Source organism: Acartia tonsa, chromosome 7, assembly GCF_053477335.1.
Source record: "Acartia tonsa isolate MP-2025a chromosome 7, ASM5347733v1, whole genome shotgun sequence".
In the NCBI taxonomy this organism is placed as follows: Eukaryota; Metazoa; Arthropoda; class Copepoda; order Calanoida; family Acartiidae; genus Acartia; species Acartia tonsa.
In genome coordinates this window covers 24,511,708-24,537,608 of record NC_137266.1, presented here as the reverse complement: position 1 = coordinate 24,537,608, position 25,901 = coordinate 24,511,708, and the positions used below count along the sequence as shown (strand labels likewise).

Below are 25,901 nucleotides of genomic sequence, written 5' to 3'. Positions count from 1 at the left end.
TAGACAACCAGAAAGACGGATAAACAAATAGAAGGCAGACATTGGGGTAATAAAATAGCTTAAAACCTTGGTATGATCAGTAAGTATAATAAGAGACCATTTGGTTAAGGGCGAGAGGAACATACAAATAGACGGACAGACATACAGACGGACAGGCACTTTCCCTGCAAAACTGCACACTTTGAATTACGACTACATGTTATTTCAGACAAACGGACATTTCGACTTATTAAGAAGCTTTGATACAAAAAAAAAGTCTGTGTTTCATTAACTTATTTAATATTGCAGTACATTGTTGTCCAATTTAAAATCAAATCTGCCATGGATGTAAAACATGCCATTAAGTTAGTAATTGTTAGTTACATATTTAGACTTAGGGTTGGGCCGGATATCCGGCAATGTAATCTTTTATATCACACTACACAAAATCCCTACTTTTTAATTTTAAATGTCTGTAATTTTCTTATTTTTGAAGGTGGAAGACAATTGTTTATGTCAGGAAATGTAAATTTTTTCGAAAATTATATATTAGAAATCACAAAACATTATTTTTGGTGGCGGCAGCTGTACTTGGCAGCTGCCAGTGGCCACAGCCGGCAGTTTATGAAGAATAATTTTTGCTTCTTCAATATCCGGTTATCCGGTATTAGAAAACGGCCTGATATCCGGAATCCGGCCCAACCCTATTTAGTAGTAAAGCTACTCTAAAAATGGCCGTTCATATACTTCTTATATATAACAAAAGATGAAAAGCGTTGGACGTAATCATTCTTGTTATATTTACTATATTTAAATTTCAGTCACAAAAATAAATAAGAATAAATTTTAATCAAAATTATAAAATTTTGAAACATCAAATTTTCAGTATTTTGAAATAAGATCTCTTTTGTCTACAAATTTTGTATTGAATCAAGAATTTTTACTTCAACTAATTTTCATTTTGTAAACATACAAATCAAAAAAAAAATTAAAATAAATTTTTTTAGTTGCTTTTTAAAGTTTATTGTTTTTTTCTCATTGTGTGCTTTTTATTGTTACTTGAAGATTAAAGTAACAGGAATTCTATCTGTCTGTGTGTAGGATCTCGTTAACCGCGCAATCAATATACTTTTCATTTACAGTGAAACTTCCTAAATAAATGTATATGTACTTGAATCTTCCTGTAGGTTCAGCGAAAATTTTTAACTATAACAGGATGTTTGTATGTTTGTCTGTCTGTACATAAGGATCTCGCTAACCGCGTAACCGATATGGTTTTCCTTTACATATTAGCTTTTCATAGGTCCCGGGAAGGTTTATTACTATTTTTGGGGAGGGCACCCTCTCACACTAAGAAAATCGCCAGTAGAAAAAAATACCCCCCTCCCCCCCCCCCAAAAAAAAAAAATGGGTTAACGAATTTAACTAGAGGCCTCTAGGGGGCGTAGCCGCTAGTTTAATTCTAAAATAATTAGACACCTGTTAATTTATTTTAACTAATTAATTATTATTAAATTGTCCTTTAATGCATTTAAAATAGTTACCGGATTTTTTCTGGCAATTTATTTTTCAATCAGATATTCATAGAAAATGAGATTTAGTGTTTTTATGTTTTTAGAATTACTAATTTGGTTCCAGGTTTTGTTATTTATATTTTTTTATCAAAGTGATTATCAGAAAAAATATAAAGAGTAGCATTTAGTTAATAAAAAATACTTCTCTTTGATTAAAGTATATTGTTCCATGAAACCCGCTCCTCTTATTTATAATTACTAGAGTTGGCTCGATATAATTATCTCCCTATTGGCTAGTTTTCTGTATGCATATCTATTTCTCAATAAATCTATTTTCCTCACCCGGCATTACTATCTAAAAGAAAGTGAATATTTAATAATTTAAGTGATTTTAAAAAGATTTTTTAAATTATATTTTTTCTTTACATTACCATCACCAAAGGGTTAATGATGATGATTACAATTTTAGTTTAATATTTGAACACACAAAGTGTCGCCACAATCGAATTCTTTTAAAACAGAGTTTTCTTAAATTTATTATATTATAAATTTAAATTTTCTTTTTTATTATTAGAAATTAAATACATCAATATAAGGTAAATAGCAACATGAAATTAAAAAAAGGAATTTATTTTTAATAAAGTAAAATAATGGGTCTTATCGTTCTGGGCAATGAGAGTTTATTATGGATTATTGGAGCACTATGAGTTTTTAACAAATATTCCTTGGAAAACTTGTGCTCGTTTATAGACATTTATTTCCTATATAGATCTGACATGGATCTTGAAGCAATTAAGCAGGCCGTTTTGTACATGTTAAAAATTGGAAGATTTCATTAAATAAAAGTTATCGCAAATATACTTAGTAAATGATGAAAATAATATTTCTAGCCTCTGCTTTGTTTCTAATCCTGCGGGGCTCTGATAACCTTTACTTACCCTAACCTAAAATAGTTTGTAAAAATCCTGAAAAAATGTTAATATTTTACATATGGACGATTAGTTTTAGTTTTTGACAAAAAAGGTGTCCTAACTTTTTGATATTTTTTTTTAAAAATAGCTAGTCGGTGCTTTTAATGATTAGTAGATGTAAAATGATCCATAAAATTTAGATATGCAATCGGTTTTTTTTGTAGACCTCTTATTTTTGAAGTAATTTAAGTTTTTTTAATTAAGTTATTTTTAAATTAACTAAAACACAACAAAAAAAGAAGAAAATTACCATTATAAACAAAAATAGTAAGATATCTAATTTGACACCTAACTTTTTGAATTCTGTTGAGTAATTATTAAAAAAAAACTATTTTTTTGAAGCCCGGCGAATCAAAACTTTGAACTTTGGGAGCTCGTCACTAATGGGTTTTTAAAATCACAAAAGTTGGGACATGTTCTTTTCTAAATTCCTATAAATATTTTGTTTAAGGTTGTTTTTATTTGTGGAAATCCAATAAGTATTGATACCACTGGTGAAGATTATACTCTTACTATACCTGAAATTGAGATTTTAGTCAACAAAATTAAATCTGCTAAAAATGATTTTAAACAACTTACTGTTAAAATTAAATCAGGAATTGATTTATTGATTTTATTGTTTAAAGTTTATAGTCTAAACCTTGGGTACGTTTTTCTATGTAGGCTTTTTAATAGCGTAGCTACAACGAGAAAATGGGTTGTTTATTACACCAGTCCCCAAAGTTGTATATTGATTTATTTTTTGGCTTTACAACTTTGGAGAATTTTATTGAATTCTGAATGGTTGGTGCATTTAGTTAAGTGTACAAGCATTTCAACCACTTATTGTAATCTACAGAAGGGGTAATTTTGTGTATCAGGATTTGGAATGTACAACAATGAATTGTTTATTGTCTTATCCCTTTAGATCTCTGATTTTTTGTAGATTATCGTCCTTGTTAAATAAAATATAGGATTGTAAAGAAGGCGTCTTAACTTTTTTTTTATAGCTAGCCGGTTCTTTTAGTAAGTAGTAGATGTAAAATTTTTCATAGAATTCAGATATGCAATCGGTTTTTTTGTAGACCTCTTATTTTTAAAGTAATTTAAGTTTTAAAAAAAAAATTTAGTCGATTTTAAGATACTAAAACGCAACAAAAAAAAAGGAAAAAAATGGCCATTATGAACAAAAATAGTAAGATCTTTAATTTGACACCTTACTTTTTGAATTTTGTCAGGTAATTATTGAAAAAATTGATTTTTTTAAACCCACGAAAATAAAAACTTTGAATTTAATTTTATCTTTACCCCCTTCCCATTTTTATTCTCAATTCAAGAAATAAGATGGTTGCCTGTATAATATAATATGATATTTTCATATAATTCCTTTTATTGTAATAAATATACTATATTGTAAACTTTTTATTTCAATTTTGCTTAGAATGGATTTGTAATATTTTTCTCATTCTAACAGTATATATAACGCCTATTTCTTATGCCTGGGTAATGATAAAATCAAGTTCTAAGTTTTTATTCTCGTGGGTTTTAAAAAATCGATTTTTTTCAATAATTACCTGACAGAATTGAAAAAGTAAGGTGTCAAATTAAAGATCTTACTATTTTTGTCCACAATGGCCATTTTCTTTCTTTTTTTTGTTGCATTTTAGTACCTTAAAATCGACTTAATTTTTTTTAAAAACTTAAAATACTTAAAAAATAAGAGGTCAACAAAAAAACCGATTGCATATCTGAATTCTATGGAAAAATTTACATCTACTACTTACTTAAAGAACTGGCTAGCTATAAAAAAAGTTAAGACGCCTTCTTTAAGATTTTACTAATCTAAATTGGCCAAGAATTCAAAATCAATAATTGATTAGAAATTAAGAGCTTTCTGAGATTAATGACTACAACCTGGATGGGACTCTTGGAAACAGTCACTAATTTAAAAGGTGCTCAAGTTATTCTTAAATGAAACTAACAGGATTTCTGTTAATCTGTTTTCAGCGCAGGGTACTCCTAAATTAATTTGATCTGTAGGTTTTTTCGGAAAACATCTCATTTCTGTATAGATATGTATTATCTTGACTGGTATGATAAATAAATGGCTTTTTTTCTGTAAAGATTTTTCAGACCAATGAATAAATGCTTAATAAAACATACTTCTTATATCATCAAAAAAAACTTGTTTGTTTTGATCATAAAATAAATGAATCTAGGATTAATGGAAGAAAGAAAGGAGAAATTAACAGATTTGATCCAAGCAGGAAAACAAACAATAGGTAAATCATCTTTGTGTAGGTTCTCAAAATGATGACAGTAGTTCGAAATCTCGGATTTTTTAAAACTTGTTTTGTTCCCCCCCCCCTTATTTTTGTGCATTAACTGGTGTTTATACAAATTCGCCAATTTCAAATCCCCTACCTAAAATTTTTTTATAATATTTTTTATTAAAACTCAAATTAAAATGTAGAAAGGCGGTTGACTTATCCCCCTCCCACTTTAATAATACCTAAAGGCTTCTAGGGGGCGTTGCCCCTCGTCTATCTTAAAATAAAAGCTATATCTTGCATTATTTTTTTCAATTAGGTGTTTGAACACGAATTGCATATAGTAAAAATATTTTTCTTTTTTAAATGTTATCCTAATAAGATAAAAGTTATAATTAAAAATTGTTTTAATAGTTATCATTATATTTAGCATTTTTAAAAAAAACACCAAAATTGACCAAAATATGCGTATATATTTTGTACTCACTTGCGTCATTTATATTTCAGATTTTATTTACCCGTCATCCTCAAAATTTATGTCAGATATATTTTTGTACAATGTTTAAATAAAGAACTGAAATATAAAAAAAAATAAAAGAAACTTGTTAAGTAGTTATATAAGGAGTAGATGTGATGACGGGTAATACATATCTGAAAATACGCAATGACGCAAAAGAGTACAAATGATACGCCAATTCGGTTCACAATTCTCACGTTTATCTAAAAATGCAACATATAATAATAGCTATTAAAACAATTTTCAAGCATAACTTTTAGCTTATTAGGATAACAATCAAATAAGAAAAATATTTTTACCATATGAAATTCGTGATCAAACACCTAATTGAAAAAAAATGCAAGACATAGCTTTTATTTTAAGAAAGACTAGGGGCAACGGACGCCCCCAGAAGCCTCTAGGTGTTCTTAAGGTGGGAGGGGGATAAGTCAACCGCCCTTCTACTTTTTAATTTGAGTTTTAATAAGAAATATTCAGAAAAAAAATTTGGGGGGGATTTTAAATTGGGAGGGTGGAGATACGCTCACCCAAAATAGTTAAAAACCTTCCCTGTACCTAAAAAAAGCTTAATTGCAAAGGAAAACCAAACAGATGTCATTTTTTAACAATTTTATAAAAAAACAACATTGGCGCACTTGTATAAACACCTTATCGCTAACAAGTTTTGGAATAGATAATCCAGAACTATCCAGTTCAAAGGGAATGCAGAAAGAGAGGGGGTGAATCTAGTTTGAAGAGATCCGAAAATAGTTATGATCGGCATCTTCCTTCATCAGTAGATGTTCTGTGAAAAAAGAGAGGGAGAAAAATAGAGATAGTACAAGGGAAAAAAATTGAAAACCACTGAACTTTTATATATTTATTTATGTCATGTGTAGCATGCAGGACAGATCAACGGACCAAGTAAATCAAATACTGGAAAACAACAATATTGATATAATCATTCTTTTTGAAATTTATTTAAAAATAAATAAATTTTTTGTTATTAGAGGAAATAACAGGAACTGGTTTGAAGGATGTTAGGAGGTGATTTATTTTTAAATTGGGTTAATTTGAGGATCATAGTTGTCTTATATTTACGTCCGGATTAAAATAATTTACAGTAATACCGGCCACCTTCTATTTTAGTTTAGAAATGAAAACGTAAAAAAGGGAAGGGATTTTTTTCTAGGGGCTATTTGGAAGGTTGAGGTATCCTCCCCAAAAATAGTTATAAACCTGCCCATCATAAAATAGATAGAAAAAATGATGTTTTAAATGCTCATTTCTATATAAACAATGATTAAGTGCACGCACCTTGGATTACCACACGCATGATAATTGGAAACACAAACTAAGAGCTGGGGTTTATGGCGGCGGTGTACTTTCCGTTCTCTTAGGTAAACGTATCTTAATTCTATTTATCCTTTTTTTATATAAAAGTAACAGGATGTTTATCTGTCTGTCTGTCTCAGTGTACCAAAGAATCTCGCTAACCGCTAATAAGATATAGTTATCCTTTACAGTATTAAATAGGCCTCTAAAGGGCGTATCCGCTAGTATTCCCATAACTCTAGAATAAAAGTACTTCCGATAATAGGCTAATCCAGGTTCCGATTTTGTACAGTACATACTTTGTATGGAAATGTTTTTTTTCCCTCAAATTTACCAAATCTTAGTTTTTTTTCACTAAAATATAAAAAAGAAAGATATTCTTAAACCAATTATTAATTCAATGTTTAGAACCAGTATTTTAGTGGTTATTTGCCATTGCACCTTTTAAAATTCCTTACAATTTCTCAGTTTATTGGGCATCTTTATTAAGAATTATTTTTAGGTCCTTTTGCTTTGGTATATTATGCAGTTGCTGTGCCGATTGTAGAAACTTTGGTAACATTTTTAAATTATCAATGCTGTTAAAATATAATTATGAGGGGGGTAAGTTTTGACACATTTGCGTAAACAGTGAGTATAGGCTTTATCTTTGGATTGAGAGGATAAGTTACAAAAGAAAAAATCATTCTTATATTATAAATTTTCCTAAGTTTTAAGATTTTTTGGATAGACCTCCAGGTTCAGGAGCTGCAGGCCTCCAGCTGGTCTCTGGACAGGTAAAATAAAAAATAAATGTATTTTTGAAGTCAACTTATTAAACAAAATATACATCTTTTTTCTTCAAATATGTAAATAACATTAAAAATATGCATATTTGTTATATAAAATGTCTTCTAACTCTTAAAACAAAGAAATTTAAAAAAATTTAGTTTTGATTTTTACCTGTCCAGAGCAACTGGAGGTCTGCAGCACCTGAACCTGAAGGCCTGCAGCTCCTAAACCTGGAGGCATATACAAAAAGTCGCAAAACTTGGGAAAATTTATCATATAAGAATGATTTTATCCCTAATAACCTATCCTCTCAGTCCAAAGATAAAGCCTATACTCACTGTTTACGCAAATGTGTCAAAACTTCCCCCCCTCTTGTTGGTCTTTTTTTACACGTTCAAATGGATGTAATATTACTTGGATCTTACACAAGAGTTTCATGTTCTTAAATAAAGTTACTCTGTAGCGGGCTAAAATACCGATCTTTACCCTGTACTCCATCCTCTTTCCTCTTACTGGGTATATGACCTGACCAATAAAAGCGGGGGTAAAGTTGCAACCTAAATTGACGACAACTTTTCTCCTGTTATATCATCCACGTATATTCTACATACATTGCCGTTCTTTAATCATACTGTCCATAAAAAAAACTTTTAAAATATTATGGAAAATCTGCATTAGATCAAAAATGAAAATTTATATCATATATGTTTTTGGTGCTTTTAATCAAAGTGTCTGTTGTTGAATTGAATAGAATAAGTTGAAAATAAGGAAAGGGGGGGGATAATGTCTTTCCTATGCCTAACCCCATCGGAGTCCCTAAACATTTGGAGCTACCAGGTAACTAACCTAACCTGCCCTTAAGCAAAAGAAAGAAGTAAAAAAAGAGGGAAGTGTAACTTTTGATGCAAAAATATAGAGTGAATAGTAATTCTTTTTATATTTATAAAAAAATTAAACCAAATTAAAACTGTCCACATCAAAAGTAAATTTAACTTATTCTAGAAATAAAAATAATTGCTTTGATAAAGTAAAATTAACTTTTAATTGGATGATAAAATAACTTTTTTTGCAAAAATGTTATTTATTATTTCTTAAGATAAAAATAAACTTTAATTTTAAAATGAAATTCTCCCAAAACATTACTTGACTTTTTGTAAATTCAGGGTTTCTGGCTTTATGCAGCTTTACAGTTTACTGTTCTTTATTCGATTTTAATAGTGATAGATTCTGTTGCTGCGCTGTATAATTTTCTCTTTTTTATATGCCCTTTAACCTTATGTATGAGATGTATAATGTATTAAAATATCTCGAAAACCACTGGACCAATTAGGTTTTCTTGAAAGGGAGGTTCATGGGTTATGTTCAGGGACGGTCCATCTGTCCATTCTTAAAAGTTATCTCCTTTCGTTAATTCATGTTTAAATCGTCATATAAATTTCAAACTTTGAGTGATGATTTCTATAACAGATTTCGTTACCAGAACGTCAGTAAGTCCATTCAAAACTTGCTGTTTTTACGCTAACACTCTTCAAGACGTCATCCTTTTTTAAAAACATAAAATCTATAGTTTTCTAGGACTTCTCCCCACCGGACCTAGGGAGCAAACCCGCTTACAATATTCATATTCCCCATATTTTTTTTACTAGATTGTAAAGAATACAGAAGATTTGGATGATAAATGGAGAGCTTTGGATGAGGCAAATATTAGCATATTATTAGATAACATTAACGTTTAATTAATATTTTTGCTTAAATGCATATTCTATGTATAGTAATAAAGTATGGACCTAAATATATTTATATAAAAATCAAACGGCTTTTCCAATAAGTTCATAATAAACAGTAAAGCCTAGTAATGGTCAAGGGCAGGGTTCAGGCTATTTTTGGCTATGATATATATTTGTTTTGAAATTTAAACTAAGCTTGAGGTTTAAATTAAACCTAACATAACAAAGTGGAAAAAAATAAATTTGAAATTTATACATTTAAAATTATTCTTAGATAAATGGGATGAGAGATTCTATGATGAAAAATATGAGTATGTTTGTTTTTTATATCCATTTATAAAAGAGACAAGATGTCTTTCAGTATGTATATTTGTATGTTTGTTTGTATTGCCGCTGGACCGACATGATTCTCCTTTACAGTGAAGTTTCTCTACGGAATGTTTATTTCTTTTTTAAAGGGAAGGATTCTAACAGAAATCGCCTCTAGCAAAAAAAAAAATAAATGGTCGTAGTCGCTAGTTGAAAGTAATAATTCGACTCTATAGCTTACTTTGTCCGTAAATTAATTTTTCCTACTTGTACCATGTCATTTTCCAGTGTCTACAACGTTGAATTTTAATGAAGCTCTTTATAGTGCCAATAAAAAATGACATCATGCAATACAAAAATCCAATAATAGGCCAATACACAGACTAAATTACCAACGGCAGGCCAATGTACATTTTAAATGACCAATGATAGGCCAGTATCACGTCTTTTTTGTTGGCACTATAAAAAGCTTCATTATAATACCAGTAAAATGTTATTTTTTTCTTGAGCTCCATAATAACAAAAAAGGTTTTTAGGTAATTTACTGGTGGAAAACGACGAAATCTTTGCTCGCTCCAAAACCAACCTGGAAAAGATAACAGATCTAGCTCAATATGCTAATCCAAATGATAACATTGAAAGATTTGAAAAGATTAGATTTGATGAAAGACTGATTGATTTCCAAGAGGAGTTTGTTGATTGGAAAACTAATAAAAAATTATATAAAAGTTAAAATAAAATGTATTAAAATAAAATATTACTATGCTATTTAATAATTTTAGAATCGCAGCTTGTCTCTATCGTTGGTTTATTAGCAAGTATGTCTGTAAATTTAATAGATAGTTTTTAATCAGATATTCTTTCATTGATTATTCGGAAAATCAATACTTTTAAATTTTATCATAAAAAATTTCAGGGCTCTCAAGGGAAAATATATTTTGAAAATTTTGAACAAGTTTGCTTTGATGAAGTCTTTCTCTCTATATATGATTTATTTAAGGCTGAATTTCCGTGACCTTAGCAAAGCAACTGATAAAAATTGCCATAAATTAACTCCCTTCAGTAGTGGTTTTATGAAGAACTTTATAAAAGCAAACGTGTTCAAAATTTTAAATAAATAATCTTTGCTTTTCTTGTCATGATTATGCGGTGACCCCTAGGGAATGAAAATTGAACTTAAAATTTTCAAATATAATTTTCTCATAAAGACCTCGCTGAAATATTTTGGTTTTACCTGGAATCATCATGATTTTATGTCTAATTTCACCATACATACGTCCCAGAGCTCGGCACTTACTTTTGTCTTGATTCAATTGTAGCCTGTCGTGTGTTATCTTTATATAATGATTTGTAAGACTTTCTATATGATAAATTATAATACATAACATACGTTTAGCCGTCTTGCCACATAAGCTAGTTTTACTTTTTTCTAAGGTATGATTCCAGTAACATATTATTGTGTTACATACTAGATCCAATTATTATTCTGGAAATGAGAAGAGATGGGTTAATATTTTTATTCCTTAGATTTAAATTAGATTTTAATTTTCATCTCCTTTAAAATATTTTCTTTATTAATCCTTAATTGAAAGAAAATTTTATGACGTATTTTTTCTTTTGTTTTCATTTAATTCTCTGTGAATAATAGTTATTTATCGCATAGTATTATAGTTCTAATCCAGCGAATATTAATCGGTTACGAAGCCATACTGGAATAAATCATTAACCCTGGTGCATGAATCCCTAGATCCTGTCGGCCTCAAGAACCATCCATAATATATGTACCTTTTTAAAGGTACCAAAAAACACTAAATCACATGGTACCTTTGACACTTTTAGCGGTAAATAACGTTACCAGTGTGGCAAAAATGTTTTCGATCGAACTTTCTGGTTTTCAATTTAGAGCAACTATGATTTTGAGTTTCTTTAGATATATGACTGACCCTCTTCCTCACGTAATTGAGCACTATCTTTTATCAGTATACTTGAACTCTTGCGTCAATAAGATACATTAAGATAAATTAAAACTTTTCTATATCTAGGTTTCTAGGTCTGTCTGTAACGCTTGGTTCTGATCGTTATTTCATCATGTTACAATTATCACATTGTTTATTTTGGCGGGGGAAATTTTTTTTTTTGGGGGGGGAGAAGGTTAGTTAGACCCCCCTTTTAAATTTTAGTTTTAAAAAAAATATTTTGGTGGGGGATTTTTTTTATTTTTTGGGGGGTTGGGGGTGTGCCAACCCTTCAAAAATATAGCTTAAAACCATCACAGGACAAGCAGGTATATTGACTTTTTTTATGTTGATTTCCAGGGAGATTAGACACAATGCAATGGTTAACAAAGCATCTATATTATCAAGCATAAAGTTAGAACACGCTGTATTCAAGCAGTTTTACTTCAGATTTAAATCGGATTTTTGTTTAGACTTTTCAAATAATATTTCTTTACTTTTATATAAAAAGCATAGTCACTTTATACTCGTTAGTCCAAGAGTCTGATTTCTTAGGCTTCGCTTTGATGGGTAATGTCATCCTTGTGTATTATGAAACTTTCAATATTTGTTTATGACACTTATTAATTAGTATTAGATTAAGAACCATTCACTTACAAATTAAACTGATTTAGTCTTGGACAAAAAATTATAAAACCCCTCAAAATCAAAGATCTTTGTTTGTTTTACATTGATTTATAAAAGTCATAACCAAGCTTTTGAACAAATAATCAATTACATTGGTAATGGGCGTGAATAATTTTTACCCCCATAGCGTTACAGAATGACACACATACAGACAGACAAAAGTAATTATAGTGTAGCCTTGCTACTTAATAAACAATAAAAAAACACAAGTTGAATAATAGTTATATTCTTAAATATAAATGATAATATTCATAATTCACAGATTCGCTTTTTTATACTTTATATCAATATACAATCATATTTTAAGAGAACAAATTTTAAACTGTTAAATTTAAGTGATTCGCTCGTTTTGTATTGATTCTGCTTAAAAAGTCAATAAGTTTCTAAATATTTGAAAGAAAAGTCTTTAAAGAAAATGAAAAAATTTTTTTTGGCTTAAGACACATATGATCTAATTGTGTCCTTAAAGAAGTATTAGAAAATATAATTAACAACATAGCTACTCTCATTTTGGGTAATATTATTATATTGTTCTTGTTTTTTTGGCAATGCATGTCAAATCATCGTTTAATAATGAAAAATTTTATTTCTTTCTTTGTTCTTTTAACTTTGTTGGCTAACTGTTATTGCTGCGACATTTATAGAAATTATTGTCATATAAAAAAATAATTTAAAAACTTCAAAGTGAATAATAATGATTGTATATGCATATAAATAATGATTTTTAATCTATGTTTGTTTATTATTATAATTTATTCACAGGCAATTTTACAATCGAAACTGGACAGTGCTATTCCAAATGCTTGTACAGGATTCAGTGGATACCTGAAATTAAACAAAAGTAAAAAAGGAAGGTACTGTTTTAAGATTAGAGTAAAACACAGAGGGAGAAAGGGTTAAATAACTGTATCTCCCCATCGTAACCACATTGTGAAACCCTTCTATTTGGTCATTGAAAATCAACCAATGATGTCGCTTATATTAACACAGATAAGTAGCAGAAAATAATTTAGAAGCAGACGAAAGAGGTCTTTAAAAAAGAAAGGGAGGTAGTTGTCTGTATATACATCTATACTATAGATCTGTTGTTTTTAGACAAAAATTCCCAAAAATTGTTGAGTATGTTTATATGGATGTATAATTAATGGATAGATTGGAATAGATAATTGTATAGATGATTAGATAACTGGATAGATAAACAGATATTTTATTATGGTTCTGTAAATAGATAGATAGATAAATGGATAAGCTGATAAATGGATAAGCTGATAAATGGATAAGCTGATAAATGGATAGGCAAATGAGTGGATTGTTGAATGAAAAATTGAAAGATAGAATAATGAATTGATAATGTATGTAGAATATATTTATGTAGTTGGAAGTTTGAACCTGTTTCAGTTATGGTCGTCTGTCTAACCAATCAAATTTTCAAAGCTGGCGGATTTACTTATTGATAAAGATCGCTTTCAAAGAAAATAAGAGTAATAAATGGGCAGCTACAGATACCTATATAGATAATTAATAATACCTGATATCAAGGATAAAGGTATCATCGGTGAGCTTTCCAAACTGGAGGAGCACGGACTCGGGTTGACTTTCATGGATCAGTTGGAAGTTCTTTACACTTGCCTGTAAATAAAATTAAATGAACAACTATTTTGCATTTAACCTGTATGAAATTCAAATATGGTCATAATCTCGGCAATTAAATTACAAGCTGTAATTGGAATAAACAAAATATTGAAAGAGTAACTACATTTCTAAACAGCAGATAAGTTGGAGGCAATTTAGTTCTTTATCATGTGTTGTAAATTCTCATAAAAAAGAATATCATGATTGTGTTAAAAAGTTGCGCAATTTTCTAATTACCCCAGTTTACTTGACCTTCTATCTGATTGTTTTGTGTCAGTTTTTAAAATCAAATGTTTTGTTAACGTCAGTATGATTTTAATGTTATTACATTTACTTTAAATAGTACTAGCGGCATCGCCCCTAGCCTCTAAGGGCTTTGCCCTAAGAGGTGATTTTAAAAGTATTTATGGTGCTGCCCTTTATTGTGAAGTAACTGTCTAAAAACAATTTTTTTGGGGTGGGGGAGGAAATTTTCATTCTTGGGGGGGTTTGGGGTGTCCCACCCCCCAAGAAAATAGCTTAAAACCACCGCAGGACCAATAGGTATATACCCTGAAGAGTAGAATCCGATCGGTTCAGTGGTTACCGAGATCTTAAGGGACAGACGGACGGACGGACAGACAGACAGACATCGTTCTGATTTGTTGTCTAAATTGCAAACAAAAAAATAATCTTGTTTATTATAATTTGGGTGTACATATATTACCCTATCCATATAGGTTATTTTTGACACATATCCACAATATAACGCTGATCTAAAAATGACATTTTTACTACAGCTTATTTTGATATAACAACACCACAAAAGTTTGACATGGGAACACTTTTTGTTATTTTTTTGTTTAATAGAATGTGATTAAAATATTATTATAATTTATTTGTCAAATGTTTTGCTAAATTTAAAATGATTTAAAATATCAACAGGCTAGAAATCAACCTTATTCGACATTCACTCAAAGCTGTAAAGCTGTAAAGAAGCTTTAAATATTCATATAACATCAACCTAAATTTGACTTTTGATATTTTATTTTTAACATCACCAGAGGGAATTGAATTTTGGAAAAAAATATCAATTTATATTTTACACTGCTATGCATTGTTCTTGTTCTTGTTTCTAAAAAAAATTTATATTATAAAAAAGAGAATTATTTAACGCTTCTATAGGTATGTTTATTATTTTTCTAGGCTTAATATAACTATAATCACACCATTTTAAAGTTAGACATCATAACATATTAACACAATTATTGAATCGGTCTGTATTATTAAGCTGGCAACTCTTAAAACAGCTGCATTTCATTATCCTATTATATAAAGTAGTAATCTTTGTTGTCTTTAGCTTAAGATTTCGACAATTACAGTACCTATTGAGTTCTGTTTTTTATGGATGCTTCCTATAGGACCCTGGATAGTTTTGGAATTTTGAAAATAATATCAATTTATATTTTACACTGCTATGCATTGTTCTTGTTCTTGTTTCTAAAAAATATTTTTATAATTAAAAAGAGAATTATTTAATGCTTCTATAGGTATGTTAATCATTTTTCATTATATTCAAGTTATTGTAATTTTTAAATAAAATATCAATATCAAGAACTATTGGAACAATTTTTACCATGCAAAACAAGGTGTTATAAAGTGTAGGATCCCTCACAATATCTATCTGTCTGTCTATAATGCATTACACATGTAATGCTAATAGAGAGGATGCTATAAGAGTGCTCTTATAATGTGAACTTCTCATAATTGAATGGGCTTCCTGAAACCAGAGACCATAAAGTTGGCCTAGTAACTACAAGGGGGAGTGCAGGAGTATCCAGGGGGAGGTGCTTGTAAAAGGGTAATTTTTTTAGGGATGGGGGTAATCACCCCCCTTAATATATTATGGGGGGTATAAACCCAGCCTTTTAAATTTTTTTTAATAGGAGTAAAGAAAATCCTTAAAACTTACAAATCTAGGAATCAAACTAGCACCCCAACCAATAATCGGTTCCATGCCAAATGTAGGAGTGGAAAAACATTGAAGGGACAAATGCATGAGTCCCAAACGTCAGAGTGGAACAAACGCAGGAGTGGGACAAACGTTGGAGTGGACAAACGCAGGATTTTTGGGACAAACGTCAGAGTGGACAAACACAGGAGTCCCAAACTTTTTTTTCAATTTTGAATTTTTGTTTACAAACACAGCCCCCCCTACCTTCGTCCCGTTACTTTTCTTAGTTAGGTTAGGTTAGGATATAGGCTAGGGGGCTGAGCGCTGCAGCCATAGTCATTATTTTGTAGACAGGGGTATAAAAAATTTCAAAATTGTAATATTATTAAAATAGTAGACACTCCTAGGTTTTATTTAAGCAATGTCCACTCCAATGTTTTCCACTCCGATGTTTGTCCACCTTGATGTTTGTCCACTCTGACGTTTGTCCCATTCTTACGTTTATCCACTCCGATGTTTGGGACTCCTGCATTTGTCCACTCCGATTTTTGGGACTCCTATGTTTGAGGTAGAACCCCAATAAGTAAATCTCAATAAAACTTGATAAAATTATGCAAAATATCAAAGTATTCAATCCCTGAATTTCAACCATCTATCTTGAATAGGAGTAGAGAAAATCATGAAAACTTGAATTGTAGGAATTGATATAGCCCACCCCAGTTTTTTGGCAAATCCTAATGAAACTTGATGAAAATATGGAGTATTGATAGAGAGAGAGAATATTCAATCCATGAAAATTTAAGCCTTCTATCTTTTATAGAAGCTGAGAAAATCTCGTTTTCCCCTTTCTGTCTCAGACAGACAGACATACCAATGGACAGACATACAGATGAATGGACAGACAATGGAGGGACAAATATTTTGAATTATAGAGTAGCTTCACTACTAAAAAACTAAATAGGATAATTGTTGTACACAAATTGATTTCAGTATGTTTTAAATGAGCTTACATAATCAAGGACGTCCAAGCTTTTTGATTTGGGGGGGAAGGGGGGAGGGAAATTTGGGCATCCCCATGTTTATTTTGTGGGGTAATCTTTATATAAAAAAGGCAAGGACGTCAAAGCTTTTTATATTTTTTTTTTGGGGGGGGGGGAGAGGGGAAGATTAAAAATTAAAAATTTAAAAATTATGGGGTTGCCCCAAATTAATTAATAACCCTTAACCCCCTAACTCCCCCCCCCCCCCACCGGGACATCCCTTTACATAAAGTAATGATTATAAAGTTGCTAAGTACCTTACTGCTACAAAAATCATCTTCCAACATGTAAGATTAATTCTAAAACACCTGAATTAACAATAAGAGCTAACCATGCACAGTGCCTTCGAAGGTGCTTTGACTTAAGTGTCAGAACCTAAATTGGGACATAGTGCATTTCATTACCCTAGGTTAGGTAACTTCATTTCACTTTTCAAAAAAATCTAAAATGCAGCGGTTTTTGAGAAAATTAGATTTAAACATTTCTAGTTAAATTTTCACCCACTAGGAGTTACCGCATAATCATGACAAGAAAATCAAAGATTATTTATTTAATATTTTGAACAACTTTGCTTTTATAAAGTCAGTCATAAAACCTCCCTATGTATGATTTATTTAAGGCTGAATTTCTGTGACCTTAGCAAAGCAATTGATAAAAATAGCCATTAATTACATCACTTCAGGAGTGGTTTTATGAAGAAATTTATTAGAGCAAACTCGTCAAAATTAAAAACAAATAATCTTTGCTTTTCTTGTTATGATTATACGGTAACTCCTAGTGGGTGAAAATTGAACTTGAAATTTTCAAATTTAATTTTCTCAAAAACCGCTGCATTTTAGATTTTATTGAAAAGTGAAATAAAGTTACCTAACCTAGGGTAATGAAATGCACTATGTCCCAATTTAGGTCCTGACACTAAAGTCAAAGCACCTTAGAAGGCACTGTGCATGGTGTGGATATACACATCCTAATTGTAAAAATGTTTTGCTTTTTAAAATTGTAAATCAATTATTCAGGAATCGTTTTACTTTGTTTGTTTACTAGCAGCTGCGCTCCAAACATCTAGGAGCTCTGTAATTAAAGGAGTAAGGAAATTAGTAAAATAGCCTTATACTTTACCGAAATCTTAAGCTACAGACAAAAAAGCTTTATATAACATGTATTAATTTGTAAAACTGCAAATGATTAAATATGACCTATTTTTTTCTCTTTAAAAATTCTCTTTAAACACCTCCCCCTTTTTATATAAAGATGCTAATTCCCCCCTAACCCCAAGAGGATATAAGCAGTAAAAACCCCCCAGGTGGCACAATTTTCTAACACTTCTTTCTTATTTAGTCTTTTAAAAGGATTCAAAATGCATTGACATATATATATTTTTTTTAACTCTTATTTTATACATCTTAATTGGAACTGATGATCTATTTTTATAGAGAAACATATGTATTCCATCAATAAAAAGTTAAAAAATTAAGTGTGTTTATACATATAATAATTACTATATATAATAGGATAATGAAATGCAGCTGTTTTAAGGGTTGCCAGCTTAATAATACAGACCGATTCAATAATTGTGTTAATATGTTAAGATGTCTAACTTTAAAATGGTGTAATTATAGTTATATTAAGCCTAGAAAAATAATAAACATACCTATAGAAGCGTTAAATAATTCTCTTTTTTATAATATAAATTTTTTTTAGAAACAAGAACAAGAACAATGCATAGCAGTGTAAAATATAAATTGATATTTTTTTCCAAAATTCAATTCCCTCTGGTGATGTTATAAATAAAATATCAAAAGTCAAATTTAGGTGGATGTTATATGAATACATAAAGCTTCTTTACAGCCAAAAAAATTGGGAAAAAAAATATCATTTATGGAGCAACAACAAAAGTGGGTTTATCACAAAACCTCAATTTTTTAGTCAGCTGTTCTATAAACAACCAAGTCATTACCTGTATATTATAAAGCAATGCCAGACGATTAAAACGAGGTATTAAGCACTTTCTAACTCCAAAAATTGATTCTTCTAGAGCAAAAATTAGTTTAGCATTTTTGGTGACTCAAATTTGAAATTTGATTTGTTGCAAGAGAAAAATATCAAAAAAACATACTTTTTTTATCTCAGAGGCAAATTAATGGTACCAATATATTCGCAAATGTCTTATATACAGTTTAATACACTTTTAAGTCCATTATTTTTGGGGCTTTGAGTGAATGTCGAATAAGGTTGATTTCTAGCCAACAACATTTCTTTTAGTACCATTTAGATTGATAGATATTTAATAATAGAACAATCCAATTTTATAAATACATTTTTATAAATATGCTTAATAATGCTAGGAAGTCATTATATATTTGGTTAAAAATTATTTATATACCTTTTATTAATAAACAAACAACATTTATTGAAAATATTTTCATGAATTATTCATAAACTTACACAAATTATATTCTAATGAAGCAAAAATGAATTAATTTTTTTTAAGAAACCAAAAGTTATTTTTATTTGTCATCCAAATATTTTTAAATGTAAACATAATTTGTTGCTTTATCACTCTAAAACAAATAATATTGTTATACTCTAAACTATTAGGATTTCATATCCTTTTAAGAAGTTATTTTTATAACCTTTTCAAATTATTTTTATGAAAAACAGCACAATGTATCTCTTAAGAGAGAAACATAATTTTGAGCTTGAAGTTTTGTTAATTGAGTATATACATTTAGGGAACCACTGATTTTGCTAAGTTAAAATACTAAAACTGAACCACTTAAGAAAAATAGATAGTCCTCCTAAACTTAGACATTATATTTAGCGTATTAAAATCTAAATTCAAAATCAAAAGGCTATGATCTATTTTCTAATATATTTATTTTTTTAACAAACTAATATGCAGTCTATCTATAAAGACCAGAAACTATATTACATCATGTCAAAATCTGTGGATCTCTTGTATATACATACATAGTTCTGTGAAGAGTACTGACTGATGATTGCTTTGTTTAATCAGAAGGCCTATTTGCTTCCTTCATAAGTCTACCATACAAACCAGTAGAAATTATTAACATAATAGGATGTTACTCTTTTTGACCAAAAAGTTTTACTTTTATGGAAATTTCTAAGTAAGAAAAAAAGTCTTACTGTTATTTTGTGCGTTTGGTTGTTGTTCATATCAAAACAAATGAGTAAAAAGTAGAAATCATAGAATAAGAAGGGATAGATATTTCTTGGATTCTGTTCTATACTTTATCATCTTCGGAAGAAACAAAGACACAAACAAAGCATTGATCAAAAATCGTTGAAATCAAGACCTATTGCCAAAATTTCAGTTTTCAAATGATATTATTAATATTACTGTATAAAATTGTGTCTTTTTCTTAGGTTAATAAAATAGCGGAATAATATCTTCTCCCTTTTGAAGCCACAATCAAATCTAAGATAACATTAAAACTCTTTTTGAGCCATCTGCAAATAAATCTTGTAGATATTGACCGGAATGTAAAAAATTGGTTACTTTGTTAGGACATCCCTTCAATACCACAAATCAGAATAAATGCTTGGAAAAACAAAGTTAGAATACAAACTTACAAAAATATACAAATACAGACATATACCTATTAATCTGTAGTTTATCTGTAGTTTAAAGGTTATCATAAAAACTCCTGTGGTTTTATACATTTTCAAAATATACGAAGAGAAATTGTAACAAAAAGTAGCTCGAAAAAGGAGAGATTAATTCTTAACTTTGATGTTTGTTCCATTTTATTTTCATTTCAATTGCCTATAAAAATTTATGATCAACAAAAAATAAATTAGTGAAATATTGTTAAAAAACTATCTATATATTAAAAATGATAAAATTGATAGCGGCATTCGTGTGGTATCTCACCAAAAGCAGAAAAATTTGCCAAAGTAATAAAAGTTGCAGTGGTCCATACCCTCATTATAAAACATCTTTGATTAATATACTCTTATATATAATAGTCTTATCCCTAAATCCCTGGGAATAGGTAAACAAGATAGATGATATATTACACTCATTGTTTATTTGACCTCTAACCTCTAAGTTGGGTACTTGATAGGATTTTGTGTGTACTATATTTAAACTTTCAAACATTCTTTTATTTTAGATAATCGGGAATATTCCCTTTCGTAGCAATGCCCCTTAAGGCGCGATTCGTCGTATTTTTAAAATAGCTTTTTATAGGTTATTTTAGATTAGGTTAGGTTATATTGTGTTAGGTAATTGCCCCACAGGGTTAGCATTGGCCACGCAGGGTTAGAGCCCCACGCAGGGGCTAAAAATAGGAGAAATGCTACTGTGAAAAATAAGAAGAATCGTCACTTAAGGTGCATTGCCACGAAGGGAACTATACCCAGATAATCTTTAAACACTATATACTATACAGGTTACTATTTTGCTTGGTTTTCTTTAAAATAAGTGGATATGTATGTAAATTTCATTACCCAAAATAAATGAAAGCTGAGTTTGGACATTATCATATAAATTTTAATAATTTTAACCTTTCAGAATAATTATAAACCTGGCGATTCATCGAGTATTTTTGTAACTTAATAAACACACAATTAGAAAATTAAAAAAAAATTTCATCTAATCTGCTTTATGTACCTAACTCATATTGGAAAAAAGAACACAAATCTGAATACTTCCATGTCACAGGGAAAAGGGATAATACTTTCTTTATTTTATTTTTGCAGATTTTTATAGGCTTTTTAATATCACACACATTCTAATAGTCTGTTTGTATGTCCTTTTCATAGTTAAAATATTATGCAAATCTTCTGAATATGTTATCTTCATGTTATATTTATCTAGGAAAGTATTTTCTTTCCTCATTGTCATATCCGAAAAAGACTACACTACATAACTTTTGTGTCTTTTTTGAGAAAGACGATTCCCTTTTCTCCCAACTCTTTTGAAGAGATTTTCTTCCCCCCTTCCCTTTTTCTTTTCCGAAATGTATATGACGTCACAGGAATTGTCTAAAAAGTGACACAAAAGTTATGTAGTTTAGTCTTCCTCTGTCACATCCCTAGACCTTTGCACATGAATGTATGTGTATGTGGTAGACATGTATATTGAAGAAAACAATTACTGTTGATTACAAGCTGAATACGCCCACTTTTTCCAGTAATGCAAAATAACATTCATGTATTTTTTTTCACATGTAGCAAGAAGAAAAAAAAATTTTAGATAACGAAGCACTTACAAACTATAGACTGCGTAGAGAGAAACACTATATATTCAAGACTGTGTAGACACTGTATACTTGAAACAGCTGTTATTTTAAGTGTAAAAATAATTAGATTAGGTAGAAGAAGCTTAATCCAATAGCAGATATATTACTATCAAGAAATCATTGGAAAGTTTATTAATTTTAGTTTTTGAAAATATATTAATATTTTTGTGCTATTGATGGTTTTTGTAAAACCTTTATATTTGCTGTTTTATACTACAATGAAAAAAATATTTTTAATGGTATCAAGTAAATGTCCAAGACAAGATAGATCAAATGACCAAGATTCAATTAACTTTACTATCGGTAGTCATAAACTTATTTCATATACAAATTTTTCTTTTTTACCTTTATCCCCTTCAATCCCTGAATTGTTTACTTTATTGGTAGAATGAATATCAGGGCAAGAACCTTCAGTAAACAAATTTCAGATTGACCTAATTGGTAAATAGTACATGGTAATAGATATTTAATGCAAGCTTTAGCAGCCGCTGATTTTTAGAGGTGCTAGTTGCGTCTGATGTACAATTTGACAATATGCAGGAATACAAAAAGAGCAGCTGCTAATTTTGAAAAAAATATGGCGAAAGGCTGACAGCTGCCAATAGTTTTGATTGCAGTGGCTAGATATTCTAAAAAATGGAAAGACTAACAGGTACTGATTTTTATACATTTCATTACGATTTTCCTTTTAGAAGTTAATTTATGATGGTTACATATACAGCAAGCTATTCTAAACAATCGGGTAAATTTATCACGGCTGCGGCCGAAAAGCCCTATTAAACCCAAATGGTAAACTATACATATGTAATTGGTATCAGTGTTTCAGACAAGTACCTGATTGCCTCAAGATAATCTATCTTGATTAGGATTTGTTTACTTTATACAATTTTTCTCATAAAACTATCTAGGCAGCCCAAGATTGTACATTTATACCAAACCCTGACTATCAAATAATCATAAATAACCAAGATCAAATAATGCTCATGCCTTGGCTTTTCCTAAAGATTCTTGGAGAATAAGACAAAAGAGATGTACTTCCACGAAGATGATAGACAAAATAGTCATTATAAAAACCTTTATTATGTACAGTTCAATGTCTCCTCAATTCCTATAATATTATCTGTTGGCCTTGAGTCGGTTCTTAAGTGTAAACAATAATTGTACAAGTATACATGTATAACCCAGACAACATAGTTCTAGGGGTAGGAACGTTTTTCGTCTGCTAGCAAATTACTCCCTAATCTTTTGTAGCGACTTGGCTGTGTTAATATTATTGACGCTATTGGCTGATATTAAAAGACCCAAATTGAAATTCGACACAGGTTTCCAATCCAGTGTACATTCGGTTATTTAACCCCTGTTTACTCTATTCTTTTATTTATGCCATGAAGATATCCATGATTGTAAAAAGTCTTTAAAGAAAAAAATACCTTCACTCTTAATTTGACTTGATCCAAATTATGGGGGGTAATATTTTTGCACTGCAAGTCCATCAGTTTGGCACAAATTTGGCAGCAGAACTGCATTTACTTCCGCTAATATATATATTATATGTATGCAATGAGACTATACAAGGTTGCTTTGTTATAAAGGTTGGAAAATAAAGAGATTGGTTGGCAATACCTGCCACAAGATATTAGAAAGTAAGGGGAGATAGTTTTGTTTATATGCCTAACCCCTGAGTGGCCTATACATGCGATGCCCTAACCCTGCGGTGCTTCCAAGTATCCAAATTAACCTAACATATCCTGACCTAAAGTAAGAAATACTAAAGTGCCTCTAAATGCCTCCAGGAAGGCGTAGCCGCTAATCCTATTATATAAAGTAGTAAGCGTTTTTTGTCTGTCCCGAAGAATCTCGCTAACAGCTGAACCGATATTGTTCTCCTTTACAGTGAAGCTTCTTATAGGTCCTGAGAAGGTTTTAAACTATTTTTGGAGAGGGTGTCTCCACCCCCCTCCCCCTAAAAAATATTTTTATTTAACTCCTTTGAAATTTAAAATAGGATGAGGTCGACTTTTCCCCCTTCTACCAGTGCCCCTAGAGGCTTGTTATAATAAAAAGTAAAATCATAAAATGTTTATCCAAATATTATTAGGAATTAACAAAAGGATGTTTTCAATAAATCTTAATCAGCATTTTTAAAATATTTAATAGTTATTTCTCACATCTTATTATAAAACAGCTCTCCGCGGATATAAAATGTACAACTATAAGATTAAAACCAGTTTTTAGCCCCTAGGTGCCGTAGGCACGGGCTAAAAAACTGGTTTTAATCTTATAATTGTACATTTTTATATTCGTAGAAAGCTGGATATAATACGATGCTAGACATAGTTTTTTCGTATGGATAAGAACCGGTTTCTATCCACCGGATTCGAATGAATACGAGAAAATTCTATTATTTAATTTTTTAAAATCTAAGAAAATATCAAGTTTCTGTATAAAATGTAGAATTTACAATTGAAAGTAGAATTTATTGAATTACTAAAATTAACTTTTTATTTGATTTATGATATTAAATTTGTAAGTCCATTAATAAATAAGGAAATAAGAGGTTTACTTAAAACCTTTGTTTAAAACAAGGATGAAAACAATATATAAAGGTAAAGCTAATGAAATCAGTAGAACAAACTAACATTATTAGATTACAACGCTTTTAATGATATTTGAAATGTGCTTTTTGGCTATAAATGAAGAGCTGCTTGGCTTCCGTGGAAATTATGCAATAACTTAAAAAAATAGAACATTTATTGATGAGAGATACTCGTTAAAGACTGACTGACATTTCCGTAGGGCAGAAAAGCTTCGATATAATATTAATGGTAGATATTTTTTGTTTTTGTAATTTATATGAAAAATGAAACAAATATGAAATAAATGTGAAAGTGTTCCACAAGATCCTGTTTTACCTAAAAATATTTGGTGTGAATTCACTCCCGCAAATTATCATATCTGCATTGTGCATTGTGCAAATAAATATATATGGGCATTAGGAGAATGTGTAGGGGGGAGACTCAAAATCAGACACATGACGTCATAAAATTAAGGGAGATGAGAGGAGAAGTGGGAAAGAAAACCCCAAAAAGATATGGATAATCCCTCATTTTTATGACGTCACATGGCTGATTTTTGAGTGACTTTCTTAAAAAATAAAGAATTCTACTCAATTTAGATATGTTTACTGACAAAGTTTTCGTTGTTAACGTAAAACTTTTATTTTGCTCAATATACATTGAGTATATGATTATGAGAATCAAAAATAAGGGGTCAATTTGTGCTGCTAATAATATGGTGGATCAAATGAGTGCGGAAGTGTATGCACACCAAAAATATTTACATTTATATACCTTGCAATTCTTGCAGGAATAAAGAGGACGCTTTTAATTGCAGGAAATTTAATTTTATACTATGACACTTTGATATTTAAATTAGAAGCTTCACAAAGGTTTCTGAATGATTTTGGGCTATTTTATTATTAAGATTAAAGTCTTTTGATAGTTTTAGGCTATTTTCTGTCATTTCCTACCTATAGATGATAAGTGCGCAGGTTCTAGTATTTCATTATTTGACTAGAAATTACTGTTTTTTCATGTAATGGAAATAATAGATCGTGATAAACTATGGAAGAACGTTAGTTAGTTCGCAATTCTCGTGAAAAGACGTCTTTAAATATCTTCCTGTAAAAATAAATTTGATATAAAATTCTTGGTGTTAATTCTTAAATTTTTAAGCAATCATTCTTTTATTTTAGAACATAAATTATGGAAGAACGTTAATTTTTTCGTAATTCTCGTGAAAAGACGTCTTTAAATAACTTCATGTAAAAATAAATTTTTATACAAAATTCTTGGTGTTAATTCTTAAATTTTTAAGCAATCATTCTTTTATTTTAGAACATAAATTATGGAAGAACGTTAATTTTTTCGCAATTCTCGTGAAAAGACGTCTTTAAATAACTTCATGTAAAAATAAATTTTTATACAAAATTCTTGGTGTTAATTCTTAAATTTTTAAGCAATCATTCTTTTATTTT

General features: G+C 29.8%; 2 protein-coding genes across 2 annotated transcripts in view; one reads left to right on the top strand and one right to left on the bottom strand.

Moving 5' to 3' along the window:
* The first annotated feature begins 4,279 nt into the window (after positions 1 to 4,279).
* LOC145324224 (uncharacterized) lies at positions 4,280 to 10,102 on the top strand. The gene is made up of 8 exons (XM_080166847.1): positions 4,280 to 4,395; positions 4,663 to 4,725; positions 6,220 to 6,256; positions 6,518 to 6,609; positions 7,047 to 7,099; positions 8,962 to 9,012; positions 9,317 to 9,353; positions 9,888 to 10,102. Exons 1-8 carry the CDS (start codon positions 4,347 to 4,349, stop codon positions 10,082 to 10,084), a joined length of 579 nt encoding a protein of 192 aa, XP_080022973.1. The 5' UTR covers positions 4,280 to 4,346; the 3' UTR covers positions 10,085 to 10,102.
* A 2,101-nt stretch (positions 10,103 to 12,203) lies between these two features.
* The window catches only part of LOC145325123 (tubby-related protein 3-like), a 50,063-nt gene continuing 36,365 nt past the window's right edge, over positions 12,204 to 25,901 (bottom strand). The window contains exons 9-10 of the mRNA XM_080167975.1: positions 13,522 to 13,622; positions 12,204 to 12,818 (exon numbers count right to left, since the gene is read on the bottom strand). Of these exons, the coding sequence (XP_080024101.1) occupies positions 12,746 to 12,818; positions 13,522 to 13,622 (174 nt within the window). The 3' untranslated portion in view covers positions 12,204 to 12,745. The remainder of the gene's footprint in view (positions 12,819 to 13,521; positions 13,623 to 25,901) is intronic.